The sequence below is a fragment of the Melospiza melodia genome, chromosome 5 (assembly GCF_035770615.1).
Source record: "Melospiza melodia melodia isolate bMelMel2 chromosome 5, bMelMel2.pri, whole genome shotgun sequence".
Taxonomy (NCBI): domain Eukaryota; kingdom Metazoa; phylum Chordata; class Aves; order Passeriformes; family Passerellidae; genus Melospiza; species Melospiza melodia.
In genome coordinates this window covers 73,715,742-73,737,641 of record NC_086198.1, presented here as the reverse complement: position 1 = coordinate 73,737,641, position 21,900 = coordinate 73,715,742, and the positions used below count along the sequence as shown (strand labels likewise).

General features: G+C 39.9%; 1 protein-coding gene across 3 annotated transcripts in view; it reads right to left on the bottom strand.

The window, feature by feature from the left end:
* PDS5A (PDS5 cohesin associated factor A) overlaps nucleotides 1-21,363 on the bottom strand; it is a 75,339-nt gene extending 53,976 nt beyond the window's left edge. For all 3 annotated transcript variants that reach the window (XM_063157398.1, XM_063157399.1, XM_063157400.1), the window contains exons 1-2: nucleotides 21,254-21,363; nucleotides 20,291-20,461 (exon numbers count right to left, since the gene is read on the bottom strand). In XM_063157398.1, coding sequence (XP_063013468.1) covers nucleotides 20,291-20,461; nucleotides 21,254-21,280 — 198 coding nt within the window. In that variant the 5' untranslated portion in view covers nucleotides 21,281-21,363. The remainder of the gene's footprint in view (nucleotides 1-20,290; nucleotides 20,462-21,253) is intronic.
* Between the last annotated feature and the right edge of the window lie 537 nt (nucleotides 21,364-21,900).

Below are 21,900 nucleotides of genomic sequence, written 5' to 3'. Positions count from 1 at the left end.
TATTTTGTTATCCCAGTTTTAAATTGATACACACAATTTTTCTATGACACAAACTACAGTCACAATCAAATCGCATATTTTAACCATGCATGTATATTCTTCTCAAATAGTGAACAGAGTGCTCATATTTATCAGCACATTATGTTTTCATACTCACACTACTCCCCATCTCTTACACATCTATGACTTTAGTGTGGTATCACAGCACCAGTTTTAATTTTTTTTTTTTTTTTAAAGTGATTCAGTCCTCAGCAGTACCTAGTCTTTATTACTGGAAAGATTTGTAATGGCATTCTTTGCAATTTTCCTGCCAAAGACTAATAATTGTTTAAATACCCTAAGAAGATTCCCAAAGTCACCTAAATTCTCAAAACTTTGCTTCCACATACATTGGTACATAACAAAAGGGTTTTGCAGAGGGACTAAAAAGAGCCTATTTTTAAAATGTCCTAATGATAAGTCAAGACATCATCAGTTAGAAGCATTTCCTTAAGAAGTCCACCTCCCCTAGCTATAATGGCAAGTATACATGGCTGGGGCAAAACCAAAAAAATTCTTCAAACCTTATTCTCCATGGCCAAGGAGTTTCATTTCCATATGAAGTTTCACAAATACTTTGATAATAGCCTCCAGATGTGAGAGAGAGGATTCTTCATAACCAGCTCAACGCTGTGTGCTAATTCATTTCCTCTCCCAAAGAGAAGGTGGTGCTAGACAAAACAGCAGCATTTGCATTTCTACTGTGAATTTACTCTAAGGATTCACTTTGAAGTGATTTAAGATCAGTTCTTACAACCCAGTCAGGTGTTAGGGTTTCACATTAAACACACATAGAGAGCTATGCTGCCAACAATACTGATGTTGTAAAGACTCTATCTAGATCTGTTTCTACACTATGGGGCAGGTGCATCCCATGGTACATCCTGCACTCTCCTGACTGCCAACCAGAAGCAGGGCATATATAAAGAGCTTTTTCCTGCTTGTGTTTTGTAGTAGGTTGTTCCTGGCTGGGTGCCAGACACCCACCAAAGCCTCTCTATCACTCCCCTCCACAGCTGGAAAGAAAATATAACAAAGGGTTCATGAGTTGAGATATGGACAGAGAGAGATCACTCACCAAATACTGTCACAGGCAAAACAGGCTCAAATTAGAAATACTGCATTTATTACTAACAAAATCAGAACAAGATAATGAGAAGTAAAACATTAAAAACATGTTCCTTCCTATCCCTCTCTCCTTCCCACCTCTACCTCCTCCCCCAGCAGCAGAGAAACAGGGAATGGGGATTATGGTCAAGTTTGTCACATGTTGCTATGCAGGGGAGGAGGAGTTCCCCTGCTCCAACCTGGGGTCTCTCCCACAGGAGACAGTTCTCCAAGAACTCTCCCAACAGGAGTCCATCTCTAGGCAACAGTTCTCCACAAACTGCTCCAAAACATCACTCTTCCACGGGTTGCAGTCCTTCAATGACAGGTTGTTCCAGTGTGGGTCCCCAAGGGCTCACAAGCCCTACCAGCAAACCGGATCCGGCAGGGGCTCCTCTCTCCATGGGTCTGCAGGTCCCTGCCAGGACCCTGCTCAGACAGGCCTCCCACAGCTCACAGCCTCCTCTCAGGCATCCCCTGCTGCAGGGGCACAGCTGCTTCACATGGTCTTTAACACAGGCTGCAGGAGAATCCCTGCACCTCTGTGGTCCATGGGCTGCAGGTCACAGCTGGTTCACCATGGGCTGCACCATAAGCTGCAGGGGAATCCCAGCTCCAATGCCTGGAGCACCTCCTCTGCCACCTTCCTCACTAACCTGGGTGTCTGCAGAGCTGTTCCTCTCATATATTCTCGCCCCTCTCTTTCTCTGGCTTCCATCAATACAAATAACTTTTTCCTAAATCTGTTACCACAGAGGCATTACCATCATTTTTGTTTGGCCCAGCCTTGGCCAGCAGCACATCCACCTTTGGAGCCACCAGGGACTGGCTCTGCCAGACATGGAGGAAGCTTCTGGCAGCTTCTCACAAAGCCACCCCTACAGCCCATCCCCACTATGAAAGGTTGGCCACACAAACCCAATACATGCTTCAACATAACCAATACATGAGACAAAAAAAAAAGTTTCTTCCAAGAAAAGTCTTTTTCTTTCGGCAATGTTGTAAACTGAGGTGAGCTGAGTATCTCCCAAAGCAGAAAATTATGTGAACTATTTGTATGTTGAACTTTAACTGATTGCACAGTTTATTTCTTTTAAAAGAAAAAAAAAATCTTTTATCTGTGACAGTAAGAGAAGAACTAAATTAGAATTTCTTTCATGCAACTGGTTGAATGGTCAGCAATTGCGCATAATGCCATCAGACAGTATCAGAACAATGGTACCATGGGTCAACAAGAAAATACTCTTTAGTTATGACATGAATTTTCTGGTTTGTTTAGGAGCCAGATTCCATTGTGCCTTAGAATTGAAAATGAGGGGGCAAATCATGAGAGAACCTAGCATGACCCATATCTAGTGACAAAAGTTCACTGAAGAATTTTGCCTTGTCTACTGGAGTGATACATAGTACAACACTGTCACATTAATGACAATGATACAGAATGCAGAAACTGAGAGTTTCCATTCCCAACGCAAAAGGCTGGGCAAAAATCAGAATGGTAAAACTGTAAAAATCTTTAATCTTTCACAATCAAAACTTATACTACACAACAGCAGCAACAAAACCAAACCCCTTACAAACCAGCACATCAAACCAGCTCCTCAGAAGGCACTGGCTGCCACGGAGAATCTCTGCCAGCTGCTGCTGATGTGCCAGCTACCACGCCTACCAAGCAAGATGCACTGCTGCAAAGAATTTCTGATCAGACAAATTATCTTTCTGCAATGAAGCACTGTTTTACCAGATAATTTTGTTACCTATTGAGCATTATTACCTGTATCAGAAACACAAAATCTCCCTACAGCTTTGTCTTTAGGCAGGTATCAAGCTCAAAATTAAGGCATTACAAAATGGAATGAATGCAACATGCAAGAATTTTCTTACTTTTTGTGTGTCTGATGGTTTCATTTTATTTTTAACTAGCCCCATCAAAAACAAAGTTTCTGAAAAATTTTAAAGCACAGGGAAAAACTGATGCAAACAAATTGGACCGAAAACTCATCTAGAATGGCTTTCCTGGCTGTAAGTCTTAATTTTTCAATAAGGAGGAAGAAAATTATTTCAAATAAATGCATGGAAAGTACTGTATTTGTAGAATTCATTTAGCAAGCCTAAATAATTTTTCTGTGCCTGATATCAAGTACCTTTAAGTAACAGACTGACTTCTGATATATGTGAAATGAATAGTATTTTAAAGAAATTTTCCATTTAAAAGCTGTCATTACAATGGAGTTGGAGACCAAAGGAAAAATAAAAGGCACTGATATTGCTGATATAAGGACAGAAAAGTCAAATCCATAATGCTCAGCAAAAGGATGATACTAAAGACATAATGATTATGTGTAGGATATTCAATTTCTGAGAAATAAGCCTGCAAAACCTATATGATACATCTATGTATGTGATTCTAACATAGATAGCAAAGAATATTATGAAAAGTCTTTAAGGAATTCATATCACCATCATAATTGTCAATATTAAAAGTGTGGAAATATTTCAAATCAAATGAAATCATTATTTATAGAAAGCATTTTCCAAGACTTTACAGGACAGTATTTAAAATTTTAGTTTTAATGTTTTTACTGAAAACATTATTAAAAACATTACTAAAAACATTTACTATCATTTTATGATACTATAAGCAGACTTTTCCATTTTGAGCACAGGAGTAATGTCCATTTGTACGTCCAATGAAAAAGTAAAAAATGAAAAGGCAAGGACAGGAGAGCAATAAAAAAAAGCCCCAAAAAACAAACTAACTACAAAAAAAGGTTTTCCATTTGTGCCTCTGTATCATACCTAGTTCTATTTGTTTTCACTTGTTTCTAACTTTGTTAAACATTTTAATAGTATTTTCAAGCAATATAGTAAACTTGAGCTGATTGAAAATTATCCCAAATCCAGAATATGTACTCTGTTTATAAAACCACGACTTTTTCTTACTTAATTGAAGAAAGAAAATCGAATTCCTGCTTTCAGAGAGCTCTAATATACCTTTCTGGACTAGCAATATTGTTTTAGAGGATATTATGCCACATACAGCAGTGGGGGCTTTGTTCTGATTTTCTGCAGTTATTTCAAGGTCAGGCTAATAAAGACTTGGAATTTTTCTCTACTATTTTGAGAACTTCAGTAACTCCTCGTTTCCATCACAAGAGTTCTGTAACTATTTTGCCTATCAGTTCCATCAAATTCCTTCCTTGTAGATGGCTAGAACGTGACCTTAACTGCTGTACCTGTCCCTCAACATTCCTCCTGTGTAAGCACAGTTTTTATGGCTACTGATTTTGTGAAATTTGTTTCTTGCTGCCTATACTGTAGGAAGCAGGCAGTGTATCAGATACAAAGTGTTAATACAAGACTTTTTTTTTAAAGAGCATTTTCAAAAAGTAACGGACGTTTTCTAAGAAGTTCCAGTAAGAAGTGTCTTGTACTAAAACTTCATTTTTGAAAAATGGAAAGCTCACTGAGGTCCTGAAAATCAGAGAGCACTGCCATTTCCTTGCTCTGCTAGAAAGAGACCTCAGATAAAGACATTTTTTATTAAAGAATATACACTTTATGTATTTAATGCTTAATTTATGTATTTAAATACATCATTCAAGTTCAGTCTCACAATTGATGATGCTGAATTTAGCTGAAAATAATATTTCACTAAACTAAATTGCTGGAATAAAAAATATAAAATATTTTTGATATATCAAATACAATTTAAATAGCTGCCAGCAATAGCCTCATAAACAATGCATAAAATGGGAATCACACAAAATTTCTGAAGGCCCAGCATACTTAAAAAAACTTAAGGCACAGGAGCTCTGTGTTTGCAAAACAATTTGGCATGGTCATCCAGAAAAATCACCTATCCTCACTATGACAAAATTTGAGAACTTTCCTTGCCAAAAGTACGAAACCACAGAGGAGGCAAGACTTCAGAGGGGTTCTCGAGTTTATAGTCCTTAAATTACCTTAACATCTAGTTCAATACTGCATCAGGAATGTTTGTTACCCACTAAATTTTACCGTTTCTGAGTTTTAGAAACTCCTTCAGTAAATTCCAGCACAACAGACGCAGTGTCTCAAGACAGCGCATGCTCTGCAACAGTGAGTAACTTTTGCCTTCATTTGAAAGAGCTGGAAAATTCATCTGATTCCCTTTCTAAGATCAGACAGCTGAAACAATGTACCCCAACTCAACCTGTACCCCGACCATGAACATAAATTTGGCACCCAGTGGCACAGGATTCAGTCACTTCACAAATATCTGCATCTGTGACACAATGTCAAAGAGAAATTTGAGAAGCTTACAAAGAATGCACCAAGCTTCAGCACAAAAAATTATGATTGCCCAGAACACATAGAAAGCAGCCACTTCATTAATAGTACTGGACTGAAGTGGCCTGAAACCAAAATAACACCTAACTTAAAAATTATCTTTGTTTCTCTGACTCAAAAATTACAGAGATTTCACTTCACTTGCTCAGCTGCAGTGATGTCAGAACAGTAACCCACATTTCGCAATTCGTCTTCATAGTGAGGAGAGTAAACTTCAGAATGCACTTTGGCCTACAAATTGTAGAGGTCTGCAATAGTCTTCCACAGCTGCAAGAATTCACTGGACATGCTAAAAATGCTGTTGGCTAAGATTTATGGTCAGGAAACAAAATCTGTCAACTACAATCTTTACTGCCTAAAACTCAAACATTAAACTGAAGCCGCCAAGGACCTTCAAGAAAATGGCTGAGACCTAATATTTTATATGAATTTTATGGGAGAATGGTGGAGGTGGAAACAAGCAGATGCTGAACAAGTAATGATGTCAAGGAAAATGCTTCAGTATTTTTATTCCATAGTCCCAAAATACTGATATACATTCATTGTGAGATTAATTACAGAACTCTGCTCCAGATGTTGAGAGAAGAGCGAGTTAACAGTAATCCAGATGGGGCTCAAATTCCTAACCAAGGAGAGAGGCCAAAAGATGTTGCTGTCAGATTCCACTATTGGCAGTTTCCCCATTGAAGGTAAGCACTGCCTGTACTAAGGAACCAAAAAGAACTACCAAAGGGAAACAATGCACCAAAGAAAACTGAAGGACAGAGGGAAATGCTTCCTGCTGCCTGCTTGAAACCATTGCCTTGCTTTACTTTAACTTTAGGCATTTTCTTTTGCCAGAGCTCTGACTGATCATACATAGGGTTAAAAAATGCTAAAATCATGGGGTAACACTCAAATCAAAGGCAGTGGCCACCTGCATACTGTTGACAGTATTTGTTTTGAATTTGCCTAGGAGCTGATTCTTGTGTGAGTCAGGTACTGGGAACCCAAGCAGCAGGAAAAGTGGTTTTCCATCACTGTACAAACTTAAGCATTTTGTACCTATCTATCACTTCTTTTGGGTGACCAAGCATATCTCCTAGTCAGCAATCTTAGAGAAGCCCAGGAACCTCAGAACATCTTTCCCCCTCATTTTCAGTATGATGCTTTTACAAGCACTCTGGCCAGGATTAAGACAGCACAAAATAAGTTTAGAGTAAAATAGGTACTAGCCTCCATCTACCTTTTCATAAATGTACCCAAATGTATTTGAGCTGGTCAAACCTTTGAACATTTAATCTACTGGTCATGAAAGGTATCAGTTACTCACAGATTTTTTTCATATACTACCAAAGACTTGCCAGGTAATTACAGATTTTTGAATCAAGAGTCACTTAAGGTCCCCAGAATTTATATACAAACAAAAATACTGAACTCCAGGAATCCCAATGTACTACTCAGATGTGAATATATGTACAGCAAGTCCATGCATTCATTTCTTAAACATTATTTTGAAGTTTTCTGAATTGAAGAGTACCAGTAAGGGCTTACTTCAATAATAATATAAAATGAAACAACTAAATCCAACAAGCCACAAACCAAACTATATAAAATCAAATCAAATTATTTCAAAGTAAGGATTTGTATAATCAAAATTATCTACATAACTTCATCCAAAAGTTTCTGGCAACATTCCCACACTATTTTCACAGAAGTTTCCATATACAAACCAATTGCTACTAGAAAAGCAGGCAAAATTCAGCTCCAACACTAGTTCAAGTTTGGCAACTACAGACTTTTGATGTATATAACCACTAAAAAATTGCAAACTCCTTGCAAACACTGACTCTAAGAAGAATAAACAAAATTAAGTTGAAACATATTTCAATAGCAGCTAGATTTTTGGGACTCCTATCAAGGAGTCCTTAATATGTTCTGCACAACTCTCAGGTCCTGACGTGTAAAAAATATTATTTAAGTGAGTTAAAGAGTTCTTACTTTCTATGAATAATTTGGGACGTGCTTCACGTGCAAGAGTAAACTTGGAGTCTATTCCTGCTATAAGCCCAGTGGAGTGTAAATAACTGGCTTTGATATGACACACACACAACAAGAAGATTCTACTACTTGCATTTTATCAGTTCATGCTTGGGGGAGAATACTATTTATGGTGCCTATCTGCTGGATAGTACAATTTTTTTTTGCATTATGTGTGATTATGTGGAAATAAAAGATTCATCTCTGTCTACGTGTAGGTATGCATGCAGTTACTCCCCTACAGACAGACACATCCTGGAAGTTAGCACATGTCTTTGTTTAAAGAACAACTACAGCAGGCATTAGGAAGGGAAAAAACATTAAGAATCAGAGCCAGCATGAAGACACATCTGTTTGCAAGCACTGGCCTGTACCTACTCTAGTTCAACTCACAGCACAAGACTCAGTAGTTTGGACTACAGGACAGGAGAAAAACAGTCTAAACCTCACAGACTGCATCTCATAACCATAATACTGGGACAGAACTGAGAGCCATCATCCTGAGGGAAGCCTGAAAAAACACTGAAACCTCTAATTCCTTCTTTTGTACAAATAGGACAGACAACAGAAGAGAAAAACAAACAATCCTAGAGAAAGGTGTTATCTAAATATTTCTCTCTACTATTACTACATCAATTCTGAATTCAAATATAAAATCAATTAATTTTGAAAGCAATGTATTATGTATTAGGATGAATGGTATCTATTACTGCAGTTACTCAGCTAAACATTAGAAAATTTGTTGAGGGTTTCCCAACATTCAAGCTTGTTCAAAACTACAGGTGCCAGCAAAATCCACTCATCTGTGTATAAACACAGCACTGATCTCAATTGTTTGTAACCAGAGAACGTTCCCCTCTGTTTCTTAGCTTCTTTTTTCAGACATGGAAGGCCAGTACATCACTCACTGCACTGAGATTTGCAGCTCCCTGAAACAAGGGACACACTTCATTTTGTTTACAGATGCTGCCTCACAAATAGAGGGGGTGGAGGGGTGTTTGTAGAACCTCTTAGGCTGCAGTTTCATGGCTGTGTGAGTCAGCCCAAATCTGCCAGATCTGTCCCTCCATTATGCCAGCACGCAAGTGGCTGATAAGTGACACTACTGAAAAATCCCATTTTCTGCCCAGGTTACTTTTCAGATATATCTGCTTCCTGAACCAGCTCATTACATGGCTGTAAAAATGACAGGAGAGGGTGAGACTACTTCAGCCCAATCTCAGGGTGCAGTTTAATGACTGAGAAGTTGATTTAGTAAGGTTAAACTCAATGAACACAATGTCCCAAATTCAGCTGTCACTGCTAGTTCACCCCAGTATTATCACAGAGCTTCTGCAAAAGAAGAGGGGGTAGTAGGTGACTGCACAAATCACGCTGACCCAAATGAAAACTTACCTGGGAAAACTGCTTTGGAATTGGATCAATTCTACAATCCAGCACCCTGCAAGCCACAGACACACCTGGATAGGCATGGGGAAAAGCATGGCCCACAAGCAGCAAGAGTATTTAACTGGCTCAAAGTGCTGCCTTTGGTGTTTGTGCTCCCATACACCAGGGCTTGATTCAGGGCAATCCTCCACCTACTGCTGTAGCAACTCCACCGTTTCCAACATCAATTTTCCCCTCTTTTTCCCCACAGTCCCTATGTGCCTCTATTTTTTACTATTTCTCCTCTCACTCTTCACAAACTTGATTTGTTTCTATGACTTTAGGAGTGCTGGTGACTCAAATAAAGGAAAATTACTTTGAACCATTATTCTTCCTGAACAGCAGTGGCAGCAGCAGTGAAAATGAGCAACTGTTTCTTCACTAGCAGATCACACTAAAAGTACTCAAAAGTATTCATATACTACAGTGCCAGGATGAAAGCTTCTAGAACACAATTCTGGCAGACCATAAAGAGAACCAGCCTTTTAAAATTATTTACTTATTTTTAAGATAAACTAAATTGATTTAGACTATGTTAGTATACCCACTATGCAGGTCAGCTCAGATCACTAAACTGACTTGCAACACTCTACAAAACCAACGTGTCATTACTTACTCCTCCACATTGTTACATTCCTGACAAAATTTTTCCCCCACAACTTTGTTTTTGAGCAGAATATTGATAAAGATGATGAAAAATTGTGGGAAACTCTCAAATAATCTTCTAAAAACACCAACAATTAATATTGTCCTTATTTCTAAAATTTTGAGGTTAGTTTTAAAATTGATTTTCTGGGGATGCTGCATGATGCCAGGCCTTTAACAAAGTGCTGAGAGACATCAGTTCAGATTCTGTACAGAAACAAATGTGTGACAGCCCTCACACATACAGACTGGAGTCAGTAACTCTGAGGAGTCTCAAGACAGTGTGAATTAGGGCACAGCTCCACAGTGTGAATTCTCAGGAGGCAGAGCCTGTGAGAGAGAGTCCCTCAAGGCATTTCTCAAACCAGCTCCACTGCTAGATAAAAATCTAATGGTGAACTCCATCCTCACACACATACACAGGTATCAGAAACCAATTTTAGCATCAAACGTGGAGTGACACACAGAGCTCCAATTCCAGGATGAGTATTCTTTAATCTACACAGCACATCTAACTCGGACCAGAATGCTCCAATTTGCACAAGAACCTAAACTAAGAACAGTATCTAAACATGTCAAAGTGAAACAAAATTAAATAGCAGCTTTTTAATCTGTAATCTGACTGAAAGTGATTTAACCTTTAAAGGGAAACACAGGCTAGAACTGAAAGACCGTAACTTTGGAAAACATTACACACCACCCCCACTTTCCCAGTTGAGATTTAGAAACACAGACACTAACTTGTTTTTTAGTCCCATTTCAAAGTGATTTTTTAACAGCTTATTAAGTTTTCTACTGACCTACTTCCAGTTCTATTAATGTGTATATATTCTACAAAGATATAGTTTTTGTACTTGGTGAACCCTCCATTTCCTAAAGCAAAATTCTCATGGTTTTACAGCAGTCTAGACTACCAGTTTCAAAAGGAACAAAACTGAAATCTTATTTCCAGATTTCCCAATTTCCCTTCAGCTACAGTTATGCCTACTTTCATATTCTATGTACATTTTCTAAGAAAAAAATGTTACTAACAGGTCACAAATGCAACTACTAGACCTTCATTTAGTGACTTCACATGAGCAAAACCAGTACTTCTTGCCACTGATATTCTACTGGCAATAGCAGAGGAAAGAGCTTTTGAGATGGATTAGAATTTTTCAGGAATAATGACACATGCCAACTACATTTTTAAAGGATGATTGAATTAGGCATTTAAATAAACATGCATTTTCAAGAAAAAAAATGCTTTAAAGCTGCCTTGCATTCTTCATTTGCCTTGTAGGGGAATGAATGTTAACTCTGCAGCACCTCACTGATGAGAAAGAAACACCTGTTAGAACCCACACATACAGGGCCACTTTTCCACCTCTCACAGATCACCCAGTTGCTCTCAACCACCATAGCAAAGTGCTGAGTTTACCTGCTTTATTTTTATTGGTGCAGCAGCTTAAGAATGGAACTTCCTTTCACGTGCTCCACAATACATTCTGCTATTGTGCAAACAAAGCAGCAAAACTTCTGAATTATTTTTCTTCGCTACTTTATGTAAACAAAGTTTCTAAAAGAATTTTTTTTCATTTATGACTGACAGGAATAAGGCCCAGAGAAAAGCACTGCAGTCAGAGTTGAGTATCAGGTTTTACTCTCTTAAATCACAAGAAAAGAACAATGTTTATATTCTGCAGAATTTACTTTCAAACAATTCCCTACTAAATTATGAATAGTTTAATTAAATTTCAGTAATGAGTTTATTACAGAGAATCATTACTGTATTTGGATAATTAAGTACATGCATATATTTTCCAATGGTACCAGAACAAAAGTACAGTTAAAACACAAAATTATATTAAAATAACAGGATTTATAAAACTTTGACTACCCTATGGACCAAAAGACAGAGTAAAAATTTCAAGGTGAAATATGCAACCCCATCCTTCCTTACACTGAACTTGTAACAGAAGTCAATCAGCATATTTTTTTTCAAGGAACAACTTATTATAACCAATTTCTTTTCATATCCACATCACTATTGGCATAATTTGTAACACTCTTTATATTAAGCACTTCCTAAGTGTAACTACATTTTCATTGCACACACTCTTCTTCAGCACTTGTACCACAACCCTGATTCTAAGTAGCCAGAAAAACCAGGAAAAGGTAATTACATAAAAAACCACTATACAAAACATCAATTAAAGAACTTACTGTTTGTCTTTTGAGATTTCAAACTACCTCTGAGTGATTTGGGTTTTGTTGGGTTTTTAGATTAGTTTTTTTATTATTACTTTACCCTTTCAATAATACCATATCATATAAGCAATTTTCATCAAGCTGGTCGTGGAATTCAAGTCTCAGATTCAGTTGTTAAAAACAACCACTTTAAAGTTTAAAAAGCAGTAATACTTTTGAATACCATGAACCACCCACTACCAGTTTGTGGATTAAGAGAGTATTAAAAAGTTTTTGTGCTTTATTTTCCTTGTTTATCTCCTGTACTGCTGCTATTTGAAACTGATTTTATCACAGGCAGCAAAATTGCCACTGGCTGGTTTCCAGCAGATCTCTTCCCCACCACTCTCCTCTCAGAGAGCTGCTGCACCCCTTGCCTTGCCCTCACCCTCCTGCATCACCTGTCCACTTTCCTTTGGGTGCCCTGTCCAGAAAGCTGGAGAGGGGGCAGCAGATCCCCTAAAACATTTGAAACACCCATGAAATAATTAGTTGAAATTATTCCAGCTAGCACATGAGATGCTGCCTTTTGAAATGTTTAACAGTGCTGGTCCATGTTCCTTTGTGTAAACAGAAGTTGGATATCTCTATTCTGTTCAGCAGCAATTAGACAAGTGTTCCATCTCTGAAACCTTTGTCCAACTGCCAGCAAGTTTTGAACTAATGTAACTTCAAGGAAGATCAGTAACAAAGAAATCAGACTAATTTCATTAGAAAAGTAAGGTAAAAACATTTTCCCAGGCAAAGTTCTATCATATATACAAAGTCAACGGAGACACACAAACGTTTTCCTCAGTTTTTGAGAGACTGATTTTTGGGTACTTTAAACAACAGTAATAAGATTTCCATAGTAAGCCCAAGTTTAGAGCTGGTCTTTTGATGGGCTTTCACACTAGATGCACAGACAAAAACAGTTTTAAGATCAGTAAGTTATGTAATACTTTAAAAATATTGTAAAACTGCAGATGTTAAGCTGTTTCTTCATGGTCAATCAGTCTATTTCCACAGAGAGCCATAAGAAAGAGAGAGACAACAATTGCAGAGGAAGGAGAATTCTTCAATGACTGCAAGCAAACTCTAATACTACTAACTACTAATCTAGCTATTTCATTTTTAAGCATGTGCATTTTTCAGGTGTTGTAGACACCAAAGAATAGCATGTGAGAAAACTCCAGAAATATAAGACTTCTCCAAAATCCTTTAAAGTGAAATTTATGTTTAGAATATCCCCATGCTATCCAGGTACTAGAAAGTTTTCCATCTTCATTCCTGAGCTGCAAGTCCATTGTGCCAATTTTATCTTTGTTTCTCCTTAGCAGTATTTCATCATGCTTAAGAGATCTTTACAACGGCCAAATTCTGATGTCAGCACAGCACCAGGAACACGGTTCACTAGTTTAGTGCAGCTGCAAAGCCAGCAAAACACACATTGCTCTGAGTAACACCAATAATAAGCATGTGTTTTACATTTCTAGGTAACAATGGTGGTTAACAAGATATTGCAGTCTGGGAAAAAGCCCTCAGATACAAACAATGATTAACACAGACTGGGGACTACAGAAAAGTTTGCTTTCTTGAACTACCAAAATGGCTAAATGGCTGTAGTATTAACTGTGAACCAAAGATCTGCTAATTATTTTGTCTGTTGTTTTTCTTTATCATAGCAGAAGATGCACATTAACATTAAGCAGACAAAACAGTATGAACTGATTCAAGTAGACAAGGTAAAAAAGTAACCACATATATATGCCTGATTTCCCTTTCTATCAATATCTCCATATTGCTGTCTGCAAGCCCAGGGGAGTTTTTCACTCACTTTGTATCACTAGTAAGAGAATAACACTTCCCTCATGAGTCTTTGACCACTGCTAAAGCTCCTGCTGTTCTGCAAACTTAGGCAAACAAAGTCCTCAAAGTCCTCAGGTCTCCCACATTGCACCATAAAAACACATCCTGACTTGCATATCCTCCTGAACTGATTTCTATGACTAAATCATGTCACTTCCACTGAAGACATCATCAGTATAGCTCTGGTCTGCACAGGCTTCCAGTATGCCCCTAAGTAATATTTAACATTCAATAGTTTTTCAGTTTTAGAAGAGGGGGACAAACTCAGAAGTCTGTAATTTATTATTATCACAACAACCCTTAATCATCTCTTTTCCAAGGTAAATAATCCTGTACTTCTCAAACTTCTAGTCTTTGTAATTCTAATGCTAATATAGTACTTGCTAAGTGATTACACACACACACAAAAGGAAATACCACAATCAAAATCCTGAAGCCATTACTTGGTTCCACTCACATTAAAAAACTTGTTCTGGAGTTACTCAAGGTTATTTAGTAGATGAGTACTGGTCCAAGACCACCTTTCTGATTTATCATAGATGGAATACTGTAGCTGAAGGAAAATACTTTAAGAAAATGAATATTCTATACTGTATTTTCAAATGTAAAGTCTGAAGATTTGCATGGCAGCCTCCCATCTATTACAAAGTTTCTATATAATGCCTGTAAAACAGCATGTAACAGTTTGCACAGAAAACATTAGTCATTTTCTGGGTTTTTTAGGAGAGATAAGGCCTGATTTACAGAAGCCCTGGGCACTCAGAAATGTAGCTGAAATCAAAGAAACTTTCAGTCTGAACATATAAAGTGCCACAGAATGCACTTCACTTCAAAAGTCACAATTTAGAAATACCAAATCAGACAAATGAAGCCACTTTGTCTTTCTGATATTAGGGCTTGGTTTTTTCCTTTTCAGTAATTCTTCATTTCCCCATCTTTTAACTGTGATTAACATCACACCTTACAAACCTCAAGCATTAGCATATGAATAAGATTTTAAAAATCTTTTAAGTTTGTAACAGAATAAATAAGGACATAAAGACTTCTGAACTAGTCTGTCCATTTCAGTGGTCAGACATCAGAAGTTATCATTTCTAATTCAGCAACCTTTTGGGTTTCCCCCCCTTTCAATGGGAGGCTTTTTTCCTTTTCACAATACATTTATCTTAGTGTTGCTGGGAAACCATTAGAATAATATTGTACATGTGAAATTGCCATTAATTACTGACGCACTTGTAACAAAAGAAAATTGTCAGATACAAAAACAAAGGGTGTCATCATCAATCAGTTTGAAATTCAGTAACATCTGGGTGAACTTGCTAAGCCCACATGGTCTGTTCCTCTAAGGACTGACAAAACTGGGACATTTACAAAGCAATTGGTTAATATTCCATTTGGAAAAAAAAATCAGAACACAATTTCTTCTTCTCTGACTAGTGGCCTGTCCTAGTTAATGAAAGATTGTTACAAGACTCAAACTAATTAAAAAGATTAAACTATGAGCAAAATCAAATTAAAAATTTGGCTTTAGGCTTATGTGGCTAGCAATAGCTCAAGAACATTGCAACTGCAGTCTGCAGTTAAATACAATTAATGAAGTTTAAAACTATTAGAATAATAAACTGTGGATCATTTCTGTAACCTGGCTGTATGACCTCCACAAAATTACTTATAATTCTTAAATATAAACATGTAAATACATGCAAGTCACCCATGGCATCCAAGACTTGCCATTTATTAGTTAATATACTATCCAAACCACTTACTATGTATATACTTTTTCCTCTCAAATATAACAAATTCTCGTGGGTGACACAACAGATTTTCTTCTACCAAATGACATTTTAATTTGTATTTTTTAGTATTGTTTAATATAACTATCCAGGTCAGATCAAAGGTCCATCTAACTACACAACCTCAGAGAGCAGCCATGAGCTTATATAGAAATAGCAGGTTTAGTTCAAAGAAACTTTTTTTCCCTCACCTGTAACTCCAGCCTATTCCAAAACATTTAAGTAGCATCAAGCAACCTTTCTCAATTTTAACATGATGTAACAGATGCCTAAAACTATCTGTGCATGATATGACAAACTGTTAGCATTACCCATTTCTAGTGGTATGGAAGCACAAGAGGCCAAACTACAAAGGGGCCAATACCTGATAACCAGAGGAACACACAGAAAGACAATGGAAAGGAGAGGGAGGGTGTTTGTTCCATTCTCACACAAATACATATAATCACTGAGAAATGCCAAGGGACAAGATAGGCAAGACTTCAAGGCACACCTGGAGTGCTAACTTCCCCAGATGATCACAAGCCAGGCCTTGGGGTGGGCATGGCAGGGGGAGAAAGAGCATGAAAGGGTGTGGGGGACATTGAAATCAAATGCAACTTCCACAGCAAATGCCTTGCCTGTCACCATGGAAAAAAGAACAAGACTGCTGGACTGATTGAAAAACAAAAGGACAATCATTCCCCCAAAAAATCCAAACCTCCATAAAACAAAAACCAGAATCCTAACCCAGCCATGATAAAGAACTGTATCTCTCTCACTAAATTCTAACCTATAAAACTTAATTTCACACAAATATATTTAAACACTGCCTTAAACCTGTGTTTAAAATTTCCATGCTGAAATAAATTTATCGCTTCTTTTCCTTTGAAAAGTTTCAGAAACTTTTTTTTTACTTGTGTATATTTAGTGTCTGGTTAAAAGTGCATTTTACAAATTTCATGAATTTGTGTTTACACTGATATCTCAAAGTAACAGCAAATGTTGCACTATAAGTATTTTCTTTCTGTCTACAGACTTGTCTTACACTTCACCAAACTGTACAGTCCCTAGTACAAAGCTTTATCTGAACTCACCATCATGCATGCTTTCTTTTACATTAAAAACTCCAGCAGGCACGATGGTTTTCCAGAAACAACACAAATGCCCCCATCCCTATCTCAAAAGGGAACACTTGCTAACTTTAACATTCAAATTGACTCTGAGGCTCCTTCAACACTCTAAGGCAGGACTGCCACAAAAAGAAGTTGGTTTTGCCCTGTGCCAGCCCAAGTATTTGTGAGTTTTCCTGCTAAATTGCATGAGGAAAGGGTTCAGGTTAAAATTAACTTAGTTGGAGAGGAGCAGGTGTTCTCTTGTGGGTTGGTTTGAGTTTTTTGCCCTGCTAAGTTTGAACCCAGTCAACCCTTCCATTTTGGTGTGCAGCAAAACAAAATGCTTGTAAAGAAGGTACAGAACAGAGGCTGGGACAAGCATGTGAGAGTGTCACATATTTTGGTGGCAGTTCTGGCTTTGCCTACAAGGGCTGCTTATGTCAGTCACTGAGAAAATCAGTCTGTATGCATTTTGGATTGATGGGGCTATTTGAAATGTATCTGACAATTAAGTACACTACTATTAATCTTATTCATAATGACTAAAAATGCTTTATATCAATGACATTTTATCATTCTCTTGTGATCAAAGTTATATCTGAGATTTAATAGTTTACTGACAACAATATACAATTCTGCAGTTTAACATGGCAGTAAGACACAGTCAATTCTGAAAAAAATTCAATAGTCATAAAGAAAACTTGCAGCAAAGCAGATGCCAAGATTCTAAAATTTCTTTCAATCCCCAACTGTCTCATGGAAAGAAATAGAATATGGCTAACACAATTGCTCTCAAGTTTTATTTAGGTCCTGGTTTGATCTTGGAACTGAAGGAGGGCTTCTTGGGTGCCTTACAGTTGTTTGTGTTCCCCTTCTATTACTTGGCTATGTCAAAGTTACCATCCCCCTTTCTAAGCCTTAACCCAAATTATCAAGCATCTGACTTGCAGCTCTAAAATCAATCCCTATATAACTTGAACATCTGCCCTGTAAAGAGAAAGACTGACCTAAAAAAAAGATTTTGTGTCAAAAGTACAGTAAACCTCAACACTCTGCTGCATGCTAGCTGCCTAGTTTGGTTAAACTCACTTGGATCTATTGAATGGACACCTGAGCCCAGCCACAGCACACCAGTTAAAATCACCTCAGCAGCTGAAACCACACATCACATACTGTCCCACTCTAAGAGGGCACCAAACCATCAATGCACTCTAACACTCCAGAAACTACCTTTGACTCCATTAAGCACCTGAACTTGTGTTTCATTTGCCATACATATGCAATCCTGAGGTATTTCCTTTCTACATCCCTCAAAAAGATTCATGTTCATTTTAAATTCGCAATATTTTCATTTTCAGGATGATAATAATGTTATCATACAGACATATCAAAACACTTTGAAAGTATCTGGCCTACATTTTATTACCCACAACCCCAAGCAGAAGGAGGGAATGGATATAAAAACATTCTTTTTAAAAGTCCTTGGCACAAAAGCTGCTGCTCAGGCACTCTGGGACAGGTGCCCAGAATGTCTCAAGTTCCAATAATAAGAAAAGCTTTCATTAGAAGAAGAGGTCTGGACACAAAAATACAGATACAATACCAGAAAACTTGCTAATAAGGACACAGATTTGTAACCAGTTAAGTTGACCATGACTTCAACAAGCTAAAAGAACAAAAATGTGCAGGAACTGATCCACATCCTGGTGGCCAAAATTCTGAGTTGCACATTTTCTGTAAGAGCATCTTTGGCTGACGCATGGCCAAGACAACAAACATCTTACAGTTTCAAGAACTGATTCATGCCTGAGTTGGTACATTCTGTTAATGATAAAAAAAGCTTTAGGTCACATTTAAAGCTCTGGAAAGTTATGTTTTGAAGAAAACTTGAAGAGATTTAACAAAACTTTTTCAAGCATTTCTATCCCAAGCACAGCATCATCATAATATTCCACGTACCAAAATTAATTTGCTTTTATAAATCAAGTTGATACAAAGAAACTCAGACTTCATAAAGAACAGACACATTATACAAAAGCATAAAGAAAAATATACTTGTTGGTTTAGTCCAAGAATGTACAGTACTTCCCATTTTCCTGATCCTTCAGTAAAGCCCATACCTAACAAAAAAATTCCTCTAACTCAGATTACAGAGTACCAATACAGGAAGAAAAATCTTTCTCTGTCATTTCAGACAGAAAAAAATGTCAGTAGGTGCAGTAGCAAAGTATTTGTTTCCATTTGAAGTTACTCTCAAGTTTTTTGGCTGTCTGAATTCTGTTGTTTTTTAAGGAATTCTGTAACAATAATTCATTAAAAAACAACAGAAAAAGTCTGCCCTTAGCCTGGAAATTATGTCTAATACACACACACACACACACACGTGAATTCAGTGAAACACGTATACATGATTTTGAAGTTCCATTATTCCCATTATATAGGAATGACATAGTTCACCATTCCAAGTCAACCAACTGGGACAAAATAAAATACCTGTTTCAGGGATCAGCTCAAAACTGCATTCCTCTACATTCCACAGACTCTAATCTGAGGTGTCTGCCTAAACAGTCACAACTCTAGTATCCTCTCCTGTACCTGGCAATATTCCACTGCAGTTCTGAAAATACTAGGCCAAGCTTGTCCATTCCATAATTTTCAAAACTGTAAATGGACAACAAGACTCATTTTCGAAAAAAGAACACTGATAGGTGCCTTGCTGCTTAAAAAACAAAGCACAAAGCCTATGCTCTCCTCACATTTATAGCTAAGAAAACTTTTCAATGTACTAACTGACCAGCCCAGACCACGATTTCTATTTTTCAGTCTTTGTGGAGTCACTGCTGTCATAGGAAACAGATCATCAGATGATAGAGGATTTCCAATCTCTAAAAATTATTACTCCACCCTGGGCATAGGACCAAATCCTAGGTTACAAAAACCTTTGGTCCAAAGACCATGGTGTTAACAAACGAGCTGTGTCAATATTTGATCAATGCTCAAATTAATTCTCTATTTTCAGCACGGACTTAAGAAATAATCCTACTGTAGCACAGTAGCATTTTTTTTTCCAGTGGAAGAAGAGATTAATAAAGTAAAAAAGAGGCAAGACTTGCACTCCCCCAGGATGCTGTCAAACAGAGAAGATGCTTTTTTAACAATCCCTTTTGCTCAAGAAAATTTAGCAATTTTGTCAATTATACTAAATGGAAAAAAACCAGTACGCATTACACTAAGTTAAAAAATCTGAGGCAGGTTTTACATTTGAAACTATTTCAAAATTCCATCCATAAACTCCAGAAATTAAGCTTTGTTTTTGGCAAACAGTGTGATCTTTTCAATCAAAATTACCCTTATGTAGGCCTACTTGCTTCCTCCACTCAACTATACTTTCTTCAGATGCCGGAACCCAAAACACCACCTAGCTTGCCAAAAAATTTTGCTAGCATATCCTGTAATTATTACTTGTGATTCCACTTCAGACCTCTCCTCTAAACTGTGGATATGTTTCATGTACAGATTAGCAGTTAATGTACCAATTCCAGCATTGAGAGAACTCACAAGACAACAGTAATGAATTACGAAAAATGGGGAAAATGGGTCCTCCACTTTTAAAGAAAAACAATGAAGTCATATTCCCTTAAAGGTCTGCAGGCAGGAAGGACAACAAAACTCTGGCAGTTCTCCATCCTAGTGATAAAATGTTTACCTTAACAAGTAAAAGTTTCAGGGAGGGGGGTGGTGGTCAGAATTACTCACCTTTAACCGTTTAACCACCTCATCGTTGGTAATTTTGTCTGTAATCTCCTTCACTCCAGGAGGATAGTAGATGATTTTACCGTCGGCAGCAGGTTTTGGTTGGGTAGCAGGGAAGTCCATCCTGGCGCTGCTGGTTATAAACTTTCCTTCTCCACAGTCCTCTACCGGCCTCTATCGGTCAGAAAACAAAAGTTCAGCAGAATAGAAACGACTTTCTAACCCTCTTTTTCCATTCCTCACCCTCAATTCGCCGAAGGCCCCGGCTATCGCCCCGCCGGCCGCGCCCCCCAGCGCTGCCCCCGCCGCATCCCGGCGGGAGCGCGGCCCGACCCGCTGCCGCTCCCCGCGGCTCGGGCCTGCCCGCTCCCCTCCGGCGCCTCCTTTCATTGCGGGGCTGCTCCAGCCCAACACTGTTAGTTCGCAGCCGACGGTTTTACAATGAAATTTGGGGCCCAATCGAGGGACACCCCGCGGCCGAGGGCCCCTTACGGCCCGGGGGGAGGGCCGGGGACGCCGTTCCGGCCCCAGGGGGTGGTTCGGAGCCGGCACACCGGCCCCGGAGCCGGGAGACGAGGCCTAAACAGTTAGGCCTCAAAACTATCGGGAGGCAGAGAAGCCAACAGGAGAGGGGGAGGGAGGGAGGAAGAGAGGGAGGCGGCGGCGAGCGCAAACAAAACCCCCCCGCGACCCCCCCCGTTCCCTCAGAGCCCCCCACCCGCCCTCCCGCGCCTCCAGGAGCCCCCCCGGGGAGGGGGCCCGGCCACTCGCCACTTTCCATTTGTTCCCGCAACTTCATGTCCCCTCAGCCCTCGCCCCGCACCCCCCCTCCACCCGCCCCGCCGCCCCGCATTCGGCCGGGCCCACAAAGAGCCCCCCGCAGCCCCGGCTCCGCGCACACACCCCCGCGGCCGTGGGGAGCGGGGAGCGAGCACGGGGGGAAGCGGGACCCGGAGCCGCCTTTACCTCATGCAGCTCCGGAAGGTGCAGCATTGAGCAGCCTCCGTGCCGGGTGGTGCTCGCCGCTCCGCCGCCACCCCGCCGGCCGCTGCCCTGGGCGCTCCCGCCGCCTCCTGCTCCGCGGCGCGGCAGCTCCTGCTCGGGAGCGCTGGCTGGGGGAGGGGGAGCGGCTCGGTGGCGGCAGCAGCGGCGGCGGCGGCGGCCGGGAGAGGGGGAGGCTCGGGCGGAGCGTGCGCCGCGGGGACCCAGCGCCGCTCTCCGCCCGCCCAGGGAAGCGCAGCCCGGGAGGAGCCTCAGCGCCGCCCCCGCCCCTTCCCTTTCCCCTGCCCGCCCGCGGCCGGCGGCGACGCCCCGCCAGGAGCCCCCAGCCCCCGCCCCGGGCAGAGGGCGAGGCCGCCCAGTGAGTCTGGCACCGCCAGGAGCCCCGCGCAGGGTGCGGGGCAGTGCCGGACGCGGGCAGCGCGTCTCTGCCTCAGCTTGGCGCCTAAAGCCCCGGAGCGGCCGGGCAGGGCAGGCTCCGCCGGGGCGGCGAGGGCACGGCTGGCGCCGAGCGGCGATGCCCGGCTGCCGGCGGTGTCAGCGAGCGAGGCTGCGGGCTCCTGGCTGCAGGGCGGGAAGGCGAGAGTTACTTTGCTGCTTCCTTACGGAGCCCG